Below are 13,527 nucleotides of genomic sequence, written 5' to 3'. Positions count from 1 at the left end.
GCTGTCCAGATAATAATCAACTTTGGTTGAATATGCTGGTTGCTGTCAATTTTATATGAAATGTTGGCAATTATAAGTATACTCACCGTGCATACCACACTTCCTAGATGCTTTTTATTCTCTGGTTCTCATAATGACCCTGTGAATTGGGGCTGGAAGGTTCTGAGGATGGTGAGAGAACTATTAAAAGATTGAATAACTGAAGTTTGAAAAATTAGAGTAACCTGCCCAAGGGGGCCAAGACTAGAACTTAAGTTCCTAATCTGGTGTTTTTTCAAGGTACAAAACTGAGAGTAACAAGAAAAGTCAACGTGGTTTCTGTATGTGTCTTTTACAAATTACTTTAGAAATAAAGATAAAAGATCATTATATAATGAAAATTTTAATATATTATATGGTTTTGTTAGGGTCTAGTACATAGTGAATACTAATAGCTTTATGTTAAATTGAACTGAGTAAAAGGATACATTTGAGCAAATTAGGGCAAAGAAAAGAGGTACTAACAATGACCAGAGGAGCAAAAATTTTTTTAAATTTATGCATTAGGTTTACATTTACAAGGTTTAGTCAAGGAAAATTAACATATATTTTAAGCAAACTCCACTGCTTCCCATAAAATCTTTTGATCTTGAGCAAAGAATAATGAGGGTGATCTTAAAATACTGTTAAACTTATTAGACTTACAGAGAAATTTTAGACTTACAGAAAAATTACAAAAATCATATAGAATTCACATATACACTTCTCCCAGCTTCCCCTAATGTTAATAACCACATACTTAGCCATAGTACAATTCTCAAAACCAGGAAATTAACTTTATAGTAGTGTTTCAATTCCACACGTATAATTAATAAAAGGAACTAAAGCTAAGACAATAATTAAGTTTATTTATACCAGTAATTGTATCATAGGGTCTTATAGAAAATTAATAAATTATTGCTTTAACAGTAGGATAATAAACAGAACACTAGTTCATAAATTCTACCTATTATTTTTTCCTGTTATCAACTTCTTGGTCTTGAACCATAATATACATAATTTTTAAAAGGACTTAGGGAGTTCTTAGCTAATAGCAATACTAAGATCTGTTGTAAAGGACATGCTTATTTTGTTCCAGATTCTTCCAGTCTAGTTCAGTAGCACACAACATCCTATTCTCATGAGAAAACTGTGCAATGAGATGGCCTCTTTCTAGAGTGTAAAACTGAAACCTTCACTAAAACTGCTAGAAGACTAAACCTTGTAGATATGTCTTTGGTTGTTCTTATGTGCATTGGCGAATCAGGTTGGCTAGCATAATGATACTAAGTATAACATGACATTATATCTCTCTTATTGATGAAAGATGCTACTGAAACAGATATGTGAGTATAATTTACAAATGACAAAGAAAAACATGGAATTACTTGATATTTTGTGGTTTAAGAACGACACTTGAATATGATCTTATGCATGAAAATGCGTAGGGTGATATTTCTCTTGTTTTAATATAGTTGTTTTCAAGATGAAGATGTTCCAGGGTTGAATCACCATCTTCTTCAGAATTGCAAATTTGTTCTGGAAGAATATTCCTAAGGAAAAATAGACATGCAAGTCATAAATGATCCAAGTAATATTCTGCCTTCATAATTTAGGAGTTAAATTTTACATTTGTTTTAAATCTCTTTTGTTTTTAAAATAAAATTGGATCCTTTTCTTATACACCTGAAAAAATTTCAAATATGTCAAAGATCTACATGTGAAAAAATGAAGCCATAGAATAGTAGAATAAAACATGGTCATACCCTGGGAGTGGGGGAAAAATCTTCCTATGTGTGACTCAAAAACCAGATGCACTAAAAGAAAAGATTAATAAATTGACTACAGGTTTGTTTTTTTTTTTAATGCAAAGTTAAAAGACAAATCACAAACTAGGAGAAAGTATTTGCAACTTATATTACTGATAAAGGGCTAATATACAAAGACCTAAAAACCTAGGAGGAGAGGGAAATGAGAAGAAAAAAAAAGATACCTGGGTAACCAGTTTACAGAAGAGAAAATGAAATGGCATGTAAACATGACGCTTAATTTCATTCATGATAAGAAAGATGTAAATTGAAATGATACTGGCATACCACTCTCACCAGATTTGCCCAACGCCCTCCCAGAAAAATCCAAAAGTTCATTAACATGTTCTGATGATGAGGCTCTATAGGATCAAACATCACTGAAGGAAATTCAAAACAGTACAGCCCCACAGATAGGAATTTGGCAGTATCTAGCAAAATTACATGTGTATTTTATACCTTTCACTCAGCAATCCCACTTCTAGGGATCTATCCCAAAGTTAGATTGGAAAAATACAAAATTACATTTGAACAGAGTTGTACGTTGTGGCATTATTTATAGTATAAAAAAATGGAAACAATCAAATGTCTATCAATAAGGAACTGGTTGAATAAAATGTTCATATAGTGGAATACTATTCAACTGTAAAAAGGACTGAGGAAATTCTCTACATACTTATATGGAGTGCTATCCAGGATATACTGACAATTTTTAAAAGTGAAGAACAGAAAAATATACACTCTTTCCAGAGAGAAAAAATTAATAATCGTTTGGTGTAATAATTTGTATAATAATTGTGAGAGGCAGTGGGGAATATGAGTGCATGTATGTATGCTTATATTTTAAAAAAATAACACTGGGATCATCAATGGGAAATTAATTTAAAAGTTTAGGGGCTTCCCTGGTGGCGCAGTGGTTAAGAATCCGCCAGCTAATGCAGGGGACATGGGTTCGAGCCCTGGTCCAGGAAGATCCCACATGCCGCGGAGCAACTAAGCCCGTGCGCCACAACTGCTGAGCCTGTGCTTTAGAGCCTGCATGCCACAACTACTGAAGCCCAAGCGCCTAGAGCCCATGCTCCGCAACAAGAAAAGCCACTGTAATGAGAAGCCTGCGCACTGCAACAAAGAGTAGCCCCCACTCACCGCAACTAGAGAAAGCCCGTGCACAGCAATGAAGACCCAGTGCAGCCAAAAATAAATTTTAAAAAACTTAACCTATGGGAAAGGGTGGAGTATGGTATAAGGGACAGGCATAGAAAAAATATTATATAGAAAGTAGCAATTCCTAAAAACCAAAGCAAATTAAAGACCTATCTGAATATTAAGTTGTTGACCTATTGTTACAGAGAAAACTTCTGTATTTAAGCTATACATCCTTCATGGAACATATTCTTAGGACAAGTAGAACTACTAAAAACATAAAAACTTAATTAAATACTTTTGTTGTTAGTTGTAATAATGGTATTATCATTTTGAAACTATTGTTTATAGTAAATATAAGTTATTGTTGGGAACCTAGATTTTCAGTGTAAGATAAGCAAGTTTAAAACAGAAGCACTTCTCTATAACATTAAATTTGACTTGGGAATATCAGTATGAACTCATTTTTTTTCTTCACAAAATACATATTTCTGGCAGTCCACTGAAAGGCCTTGAAACAGTAACAACACATTTGAAAGGAAGATGCCTGGTGCCCAGATTGGGGCCTCTGAACACGATTCCCCAGTGAGAGGAGCTAGGGCTCTTTGGAAGAAGGCTGGCATCGGGCTGTAGTGGGGAATATAAAAGTGAGCCATTCAAGATCTACAGAGGCCTATCCAAGGACACAGGAACCAACTCGAAGGGCTACCATTGGCCAAAGATGGGACAGTTTAAGAACAATGATTGCAGTTGATTGAAACATTCTTAATATATAAAGCCATAAGTTCATATTGATTCTCCAGAGAAAGAGAGGAAGCCAAAAACAAATTAATAAAGCAAAAATATTTAGGCACCAATTTCTTTTTTATCCTGAGACAGCCACTGTTAAAATTTTAATATATTTTATAGTCCTTTTCCTTTATGTTTAATGCATATATATAATTTTTTCCAGTTTTATAAAGATTGGCATAACATTGTATTAGTTTAAAGTGTACAACGTAATGATTTGATGTATGTGTATGTGGTTGAAATGATCACCACTGTAAGTTTAGGTAACATCCATCACCTCACACAGTTACAAATATGTAACCAACTTCTTACTCTGCTAGGCAGTTTAAAGAAAAGAACTGAGCCTACCTTTCAGAGTAACAAAGTTGCCCTAACTGAAAAGAGAATATTATTTACAGAGGAAGTCCAGCTATAAAATGTGGAAAGAATGACAAAAATAGAAATTCACCATTTTATTACCCCTAAGGAAATAACAGATGCAAGCAATAAGCATCTGTGAGTGAAAAAACCATTGGTTCAGTGGTGGAGGAGAAAGGTTATAATGGAGATATCAGGCCGTGACTGCCTAAATCCCACAAGAATGGAACAGATATTGTATGCCTCCTGATGCAATGCAATAGGAAGCATATAAGCATGACCTAGGAATTATTTTGGCCCCAAAATTTTGACTCTGAATCTTTAAAGCCTTTCCCATCCCCACCTCTTCCCCTATAAACTTTTGACTCTTTCTTTGTTTTATTTTTCAGGAGTTTGTGTTTGGAAATGTAGAGACAGGTAAAAGAGTAAGGGGTATAATCTCCAAGGACAGGCCCACAGAGCTCTGGGATCTGCCTCCCTCGTTGGCTGCACTAACAAAGCGTTCCAGATTAATTCTTGGGACATTCATACTTTCTAGGCAGGGGTGATGACTCTGTCAGCAGACAGAACACACACAGAAAAATGTATCCTCAGAAGTGAGGGAGCTGAGTCTCAATAAATTTATTCAGAATTTTGTCTTCAGAAAAATCTTGATAGAAGCAATTTTAATTTTAGCATATACTTAGGTTTTGTGTTCTACAGATTACAGTGTTTGAAATTACATATGGAGGTGGGATTAGCACCATAGTCTACTGCATTGAAGCCTCACTTGAACATGCCTCTAAGGTTCTAGGTATTATATAATCATACTCTATTTTTACATTTTTTTTACTATGGAAGTTTGCATACATAGAAAAGTAGAAAAAACACTATAGTGAATCCTTACATACCTATTATCATCCAGCTTCAACAATCATTAACATTTGCCAATCTTGTTTAATGCAACCTCTTGTCACTTTTTTTCTTTAAAGTAAATTCCAGACATCATGTCATTGTTGTTTAATCCTATATTTTGTCACCCATGACAATTTAAATGGATACTTGAAAAGGCCAGAATTTACCGTATCTTGTTGTTGTTCAATCTCAGAAAATGCAGTGCTTTCATTTCTGGTACCCCAGGTGGTATAGATTTTAATTCATTATGATCCAGAAACAGCTCTCGCAGAGAATGATAAGCCCCATAGAAGGAAACTTGGTCTATGCCATCATCCACAAGTTTATTAAATGACAGGTACAGGTATTCCAGGCCTGGTTCCATGTGACCAAACACAAAGCCAGGGATGCGCTCTATCTGGTTGCCGATGAGCACAAGGTGCAGCAGCGACTTGGGTAGATAGGAGGGGACGTGGTAGAGCTTGTTGTAGGAGAGGTCAATTGATTCTAGATTTCTAGAAAAGAGTAAACAGAGTGGGGACTTCAGGGCAGTGACTGTAAGCTCTAAGTTTTGACAAGCCAGTCAAGATGCTTGTCCATTTTCCTGCCAGTACTCAGTGTGCTGTAATGATTCCCAGTGCAAGTGTGGCTGTATGGTGGTCTGGCTGCAAGGCTAGTGCTCTTACCCGGGTACCACACAGCTGCTTGAGTTCTTCTCTAATAGAGGAGCACCAGAGTTCAGAGAGAAAAACTCATATCCCAGGGGTAATGCTGAGACCCAAAGAGGTCCCCCAAATATCTCTAAGGTCAAACTTGTATCAGAAATGAAGTCCAGAGTCCAAGCTGACATCAAACCGTAAAATCATCTCTGGTTCCAGCAAGAAAGTAGCAGTGTTGAGGGGTTTTTGCATTCTTGTTCCACATTTGATCTGATGACCTGGGATCTGGGACTTGGGGTGAGAATGAGGCATCTAGAAAAGGTTGTTAATAAGCCAGAAGATCTGGGAAATGTGGTAAACTATCTGGCTTTTTTCAGAGCCTTACCTGCGGCTTCTGCCCACCCCATGAAGACTTTTCACCTGATGAAGACTCAGTTGCCCTGCCACTGCCACATCCTGCTGAACCTAATTGGCCCTCAAGGCCTCTTTTCATCTCTCTCCTGCTTCTGAAAGATGCCTGTCCCCATGGTGCCACTCAGATCCCTCATTCCCTCACCACATGACTCCAGATTTGCTCTGATGCAGCTGCTGCCAGGGCCTGACGCTGCTTCCCTGTGTAGCTAATCCTCTCCTTCCTGATGAGCAAGGCCTCCACACTTTGCCCTTCACTGAGGCTACAGCCTGGGGCCACTGATTCCTCTCCAGGAAGATGGGCTCTGCTTTTTGCTTCTGCTGTTGGGTCAGGCATTCTTTAGTCTGTTTTGTAGCACTTGAAATAGAGAAATAGTTTGAAGGAGTGAAGACAGTGTGGTATAGAAGAGTGAATGCTGGTGCTTCCACCTAATGGTGAGGGAGAAGGCGGGAGGAGGGCAGCTTCTTTCCTCACTATGGGATTATCTCACTTAAACTTCATGACTGCCTGTGAGGTCAGCAGAGAGCAGAACAGTGATCAGACCTAAGGTCACACTGCTTGGGCTTAGCACTTGCACACTGTAGGGTGTCCCCAGCAGCAGTGACCATGGCCATCCTAACATCAGTCATATCATGAGTGGTTTGAAGTCTGTGCAAATAGCCAAGTTTTATGTAGGGGGAGGTTCACTAAGAAAGAATGCTGTCACCTCCCTCACTTGCCCATGTTCATACCCTGTTTAATAATGGCAAAGGAAAGAAATCATCTAAGAAAGTCAGATTGTAGCATGTACTTACTCTTGATTTATCCAGGCTAAAGAAGCAATTCTATTTTCTTCAATTTTATTATAACGTAGTACAATGACATTGATCTTTCTGGTATGATTAAAAGAAATTTCAGTTATTTCTTCAATTTGGTTATTTTCTAGGTATAATTCCTATAATTAAGAGAAGAGACTTATTTTTTTCATATTAGTTGATAAATATATTCAATCTCACAGAATTAAAATCAGGTTATAGACTGTTGTCACTAGTGTTAGCTAAAGAGTCTTGCAGCACTTCAAAATGAGTTTATATTTTTAAGTTGTCAGATTTTCTAACTAGTAAAATAAAATGTACTGTCTGTCATGGTTATGGAATAAATGAATTTTATTTAATTATTTTTAACCATAAAATGATATATGATATAGCATACCATAATAATTGTATAAAGCTTTCTAATTTACAAAACTTATTCACATAAATTATTTCATTTGGGCTTCAAGATCCTAGAAAGTAGGAAATAAGTAGAAATTATCACCATTTAGCAGTAGAGAAACTCAGGCCTGGAGAGATGGCAAGATGTTTGCAAGGTTACACAGCTAATACATGAGGGAAACTCATGCTGGCTGGCCCCAGCTTAGGTCAGCCTGCTTCCTACCAGTCCATGCTGTCTGTAATTTTTTTAGGCTCACATTTTTTAGATTTGTTTGTATTATAATTACTTTAATTAACAGTTAATTAAGAGCCTTCATTTAACATCAGGGTGAAGTTTGCTAGAACCATTAGTAAGTTTTCAACAGCTAGCTGCCTTCAAGTTAAATTCATTTGGCATTACAAGGAATTTTTCACTCAGGGATCTTGTTGGAATTCAGAAGTACAATTGGTATATATATTCAGAGCAACTTTCTATTCCTGTTGTAGTAATTTCCCCCTCTTTGTCATTTAATTTTGGTATTGTTGGAAGTGAGTAAAGTGATTTTTAGCTTTTTGCTTTTACCTTCATACATATTTAGGGGTGAACTAGATCAGTGGTTCCTAAACTTGATTGTATGTTAGAATCACTCATGAGCTTTTTAAAGTATAAATTCCAACCTAAATCAGAGCACACTCATTTATACGTTGAAACTGCAGCTGTGAAGCAGTGCATTGGAAGGATTCACAGTACATGTACTTGCATGGGCAGCACCTCCCAAGAAGCTAGCGAGAGGGTCTTTGAAAAGAGAAACCAGGGATGAGAGGGTCAGAGGTGGAATACAGACACATTGCTCTTTTGCACTATTCAAGTGTTGTGTGTGTGTTTTACTGTGTGCATGCATTATCTATTTAAAATTTTAATTTTTTAAATATAAATTGTTGACCCCATTCTCCAAAGAACCTGATTTAGCATGTCTGGGATAGGTCCAGGAATCTGTATTTCTTTAGAGTCCAAGTGATTCTGAGGTAAAGCCAGGTTATAGAACCTCAATCTTTACAATTTTGGTAAATTCTAAAGGTCTATCTTAATCTGGAAGTAGGAAGAGGAAGCATGGTGGCTGTGGTAGCAGCAGTATCATACTGAGATTAATGGCCCTCTCTTGGCTCACTGCATCCACAGCAGTGGGAAGCTTCATCCTGCTGTCTGATTGTGTATGCGGCAGAAACAGAGCTCAGAGGAGGTGGCCTAGGAGTCAGCTGGATCTGCCAGGCCTCTTTTCTTAATGCAGGAAGTTGGGGCGTACACTCAGCAGGGAAGACCCCCAGAGTCCCCCCTTAGTTAAGTGTGTTCCTTGTTGTAGCAAGAGAGACCACACACTTGGGCAGCAGGGAGTGTCTCCAGAGGGGATGGAGACACGACAGTGCTTGGGCCCTTGGTAGGAGCTAGTTAGAACTAGTTAGAGTTAGAGCTAGTTAGAACTAGTCCATCTTCACAGGGTCACTGCTAGTCCATGTGGGACTCTGGGTGGAACAGACTGGGATGAATGTCACAGTTCCAGTTTGAGACAGTTTTGCAAGTCAAGGTACTTCTTGCAAGTTGTAGTTTCTGTTTGAATACTCAGTTCATCTTCCCTGTTCTCTCCCCAAGAGCCGTCGGCAGAACCAATTTTCACTTTATCAAGATTTTCTACTAGTAGTTATAATTTTGACTCATAATTTTGTATTGTTTGAAAACAGTGCTCAGATTATAGTAAATTCTGTATATAGCACCAAAACTATTGAGTTTAATATGCATCACAATAACCTTTTAAAATATATTGTTTGTTTCATCATAGTGTACTGTATTTAAAATATAAAATATTATAAGTAAGATATTGGTACCTCAATAGAAGCAGGAAGACCCTGTGGTATAATTCTAAATTTATTTCTTCCCAGACGCAGGTAGGATAGGCTCTTCAAAGGTTTGAAAGCTAAAGAATTGACATTAGTTTCACTGAGACTGTTTCCTTCCAATTCTAAGGTGGCCAATTGATTTAAGTCTATAAAAAAATAAAATTATTGGGACATTAGGATAACTAAAAAACATGTAATTTCTATAGGCTTTCAAAATATCATGTGAAATGTTCAGTTTATTTGGAGGACTGATGTTGTAGCTTCTTTATTTGTATCCCCCGCCCCCTTAGAGCCTTTTCCCTAGTACTTTGCAAATCCCAAATGCTCAGATCAGCCAGGACTCAATGCTGAATGCATGGTCTAGGAGAGGCAGACCTGTAGAGAAATCACTGTTGTGCTGTATGATGAAAGTTTGTAACCCTCATACAAAAACCAAAACACCACACACACAAAAAAAGAAAAAAATATAGGCAAATATCACTGAAGAATGTATATGCAAAAAACCTCAACAAAATATTGGCAAACCAAATTCAAAAGATCAAGTGGGATTTATCCCAGGGATGCAAGGATGGTTTAATATCCACAATAAAAATCAATGTGATACACCACATTAACAAATTGAAGAATAAATGTCAAATGATCTTTTATTATAGATGCAGAAAAAGCTTTTTTGACAAAATTTAACATCCATTTGTGATAAAAACTCTCAACAAAGTGGGTATAGAGGGAACATACTTCAACATATAAGACAAACCTACAGCCAGTTTCATACTGAATGGTGAAAAGCTGAAAGCATTTCCTCTAAGATCAGGAATAAAACAGGGATGCCCAAACTCACCACTTTTATTCAACATTGTGTTGGAATTTCTAGCCACAGCAATCAGACAAGGAAAAGAAGTGAAAGGAATCCAAGTTGGAAAGGAAGAAGTAAAATTGCCACTACAGGCAACATGATACTATATACAGAAAATCCTAGAGACTGCCACCAAAAAACTATTGAACTAGTACATGAATTTAGTAAAGTTTCAGGATACAAAATTAATATACAGAAATCTGTTGAGTTTCTATACACTAACAACAAACTATCAGAAAGAGAAATTAAGAAAACAATCCCATTTCCATCAAAAAGAATAAAAACCTAGGAATAAATCTAAACAAGAAGATAAAAGACCTGTACTCAGAAAACCAAGAGACATTCATGAAAAAAAACTGATTGAAGGCAACACAAACAAATGGAAAGATATACCTTGTACATGGACTGGAAGAATTAATACTGTTAAAATGACCATACTCCCTAAGGAAGTCTACAGATTCAGTTCAATCCCTATCAAAATACCCTTTTGCACAGAACTAGAACAAATAATTCTAAAATTTGTATGGAAACGCAGAAGACCCCAAATAGCCAAAACAATCTTGAGAAAGAAGAACAAAGCTGGAGATATCACACTCCCTGGTTTCAAGCTATAGTACAAACCTACAGTAATTGAAACAGTGTGGTACTGGCACAAAAACAGACCCATAGATCAATGGGACAGAATAGAGAGCCCAGAAATAAACCCATGCATTTATTGTCAATTAATCTGTGACAAAGGAAGTCAAGAATGTACAGTATGGAAAGGAAAGTTTGTATAAGGAACAGAAGCCAGAGGAGGGAGTTGGGGGGCCAGGGCACCCCACAGAGGAAGCAATGGCCAAGCAGTGACTTGGAACGCAGGCAGATGAGAAGTAGAAGGTTGTAGAGGGTCATTCGAAGTATTTGCAAAGACAGACAGGTATGAAATGGCAGCATAATCAAGGATGTATGAGGAATGTAATGCAATGGGTGGGTCCTTTTGCCAGGACACTGCCTGGCAAACCCTCAGTCTCTGAACAAGAGAATTTTAGCAGTGAATTCCCATCACAGTGTTCACTCTTGGCAGACAGTGCAGCCAGATGGACGTTTTGAAAGGAGAATGATCAAAAATTCTCCACACATTCAGATTGAGCTACCAAGAAAGGCCTTTTTACAAACAAGATTTTTCTAAATTGTTTCTACTGGTCTCAGGAGTGGTATGACCAAATCAACTGGAAACTTAAAGGAAAATGGACAGCTCAGCAGTGAAGATACCCAGAGGTATCTGAGTCAGACATTCAGGGTTTAACTTTGGAGTTTGTTCAGTGGCCAAAATTTTCAGAATAGGGGATGTTTTCATATTCAACTCAAGTCATGGATACTGCACTGAAATGCTCTGTGCAACTCAGATCCTACTCTTAGGCATATCAGAGAAGTAAAACATAGTCTAAGGATAAACAAAAGATACTACCATCAGCAGTACAGATCATAGATTCTAGAACATGACAAGGAGGAGGTGGCAGTGTATACCTGAGTGGTACGGAAGTGTGAGTGGGGCTAGATTCTCAAGACAGAAAGATGTAGGTAGACATGGGAGGGTGAGGCAGCCAGGTGAACTCATGGAAGCATGAACCCACATGGGTGTGCTCAGGAGTAGGAAAGAGATCAGCCCTGGAGTGGGCCATATGCAAGAGGGGATGAAGGTTGTTGAGAGGGCAGAGGTGGGCTGTGCAGGGCCTTTGTGCACCAGAAAATAAGGTCTGACTTTCCTTCTCTAGGCAACAAGCAGCCTCTGGATAGGGAACAGCATGACAAAATATTAATCTGCTGGTGTTTTTAACATCAGCTGAAGGACAGAGAGGAATTATGGAGGCCAACTAGTAAATTATGATAAGTGATTCTATTTCCTCATATAACCAAAACTCTTTAATTTCCATAACTACAGATACTGAGAATCCAGCATAATTATCTAGTACATAGTTGAGGTTTTGGAATGTAATACAAGTTTTCAGAGGAAAATAGATAATAGAAGTAGACTGGTGGTCATTACATGACCTCACAAGAAAGAGAAACAAAACACAACAATGTAAATTAATATTATACATTACTTTATGGTTATTCTCTGGCTTATGTGTATATTGTATATACATAGATAGTATGTACGTTCCTATATGTAACAGGCAACAGGATGGAGGTAGAGAAGGTTCTTGTAGGTTAGACTGTGGCAGAAAGAGGATTTATTAGCAGGAAGTTGGTAGGAAGTCCTTCCCATTGTGGGCGGGGAGCTACATAACAGGTTATAGACATGGGTAGACTTGTGTGAGAACTTGATCTCATAGATATTCTGACTGGATAGCCACACCACCATCATTGCTAGAAAGGACACCATGATCGTGGGTTTTGTTTTGTTTTTAACATTAATGAAGACAGGAACATTTTTTAGCATGTCCAGTTTTCTCCTGCTATCCCTCCCTTCTATTTTTTCACCTTCCCTTCAATTTTAAGACCTTCCTTTTCTCTATAGTGGGTATGCACATCTCTCAGTGCATTCTGGATGAACTCCCAGCACCTTGGCATAGCATGTGCAGAGCTGTCTGTTGTGTGGTTCCTTCCTACCTTTTCACATCATCTTTTGTTCTTCACTCCCCATCACACACTGCATCCAAGATCCATGAAACTGGATTTCCCATAGCATCCAAATTGTTTTGTTTCTTCACACTTTTGTACATACTGCTTCTCTCCCTGGAGTGCCCTGCTTCCCCACTTCTCTGGAACTATATATATAAAACCTGAAGGGTCATGAGGGAGCTAACAGAAGTGCTACAGACCACTGATGGTCAAGCCAGGGGCTTCCACCCAGAAAAGCAGTGTCACAGCACTGGCAGTGGCCTGTGCTTGGGCTTGCCTTGCTCACTGCCAGCCAACCTGACCATCCACAGCAGTGGGACTCACAGGAGTTGAGGAGCCCCAGTGGCTACAGCAGTCAAGAGAAAACCCAGTACCTGAGGGGCCAGCATTAGAGCAGAACTAAGAACTCAGTACCTGAGGGACCAGCACTGGAACGGGACTAAAGACAGAGGCCTTTGGGCCACACACTACAGGGGCCTCTCTGGACAAGGTGACAGTGCAGAGGCTCCTCACTGGCCGCCTGCACAGGGCCAAGGCCTGTGAGGTGCTCAGACTGTAGAGATGGGAGGTGGATCAGGGAAGAGGCCAGTGTTCACCCTGGAACACAGTCAACCCTCTGGGAATATGGAAATTTTTTCACGAGGGGGAAGTGCGTGTGGAGAAGCAGTTGTAGGAATGTGTGAGAGCACCTTCCAAATAAGGACTTAAAACATGTCATTTTGATAACACTGCTAGAAATACCATCTCACATGTAGATCACATATAACCCATTAGTACACTTGTCCTAAATTAAGTGTTCCTTTGGTCTGTTTCACCTAGCAGTTAGAAATTGAACTTTCTAATGTCTTTTCCATATGACAAAAGACCTTCAAATTTTGTTTGTTAAGTACCCCGAAATCCATCTGGAAATAGAGTATTTCCATAACTCTGTAATCCTCAGATT

The 13,527-nt window shown here is 38.3% G+C and overlaps 2 protein-coding genes across 3 annotated transcripts in view; one reads left to right on the top strand and one right to left on the bottom strand.

The window, feature by feature from the left end:
• The window catches only part of CENPP (centromere protein P), a 223,929-nt gene that overhangs the window by 140,690 nt on the left and 69,712 nt on the right, over positions 1-13,527 (top strand). The gene's annotated exons all lie outside the window — the stretch shown is intronic.
• The window catches only part of ECM2 (extracellular matrix protein 2), a 36,743-nt gene continuing 23,370 nt past the window's right edge, over positions 155-13,527 (bottom strand). For both annotated transcript variants that reach the window (XM_060015044.1, XM_060015045.1), the window contains exons 7-10: positions 9,113-9,270; positions 6,854-6,993; positions 5,177-5,503; positions 155-1,571 (exon numbers count right to left, since the gene is read on the bottom strand). In XM_060015044.1, the coding sequence (XP_059871027.1) occupies positions 1,403-1,571; positions 5,177-5,503; positions 6,854-6,993; positions 9,113-9,270 (794 nt within the window). In that variant the 3' untranslated portion in view covers positions 155-1,402. The remainder of the gene's footprint in view (positions 1,572-5,176; positions 5,504-6,853; positions 6,994-9,112; positions 9,271-13,527) is intronic.

Source organism: Delphinus delphis, chromosome 6 (genome assembly GCF_949987515.2).
Source record: "Delphinus delphis chromosome 6, mDelDel1.2, whole genome shotgun sequence".
NCBI lineage: Eukaryota > Metazoa > Chordata > Mammalia > Artiodactyla > Delphinidae > Delphinus > Delphinus delphis.
This window is presented reverse-complemented; position numbering and strand designations above follow the sequence as displayed.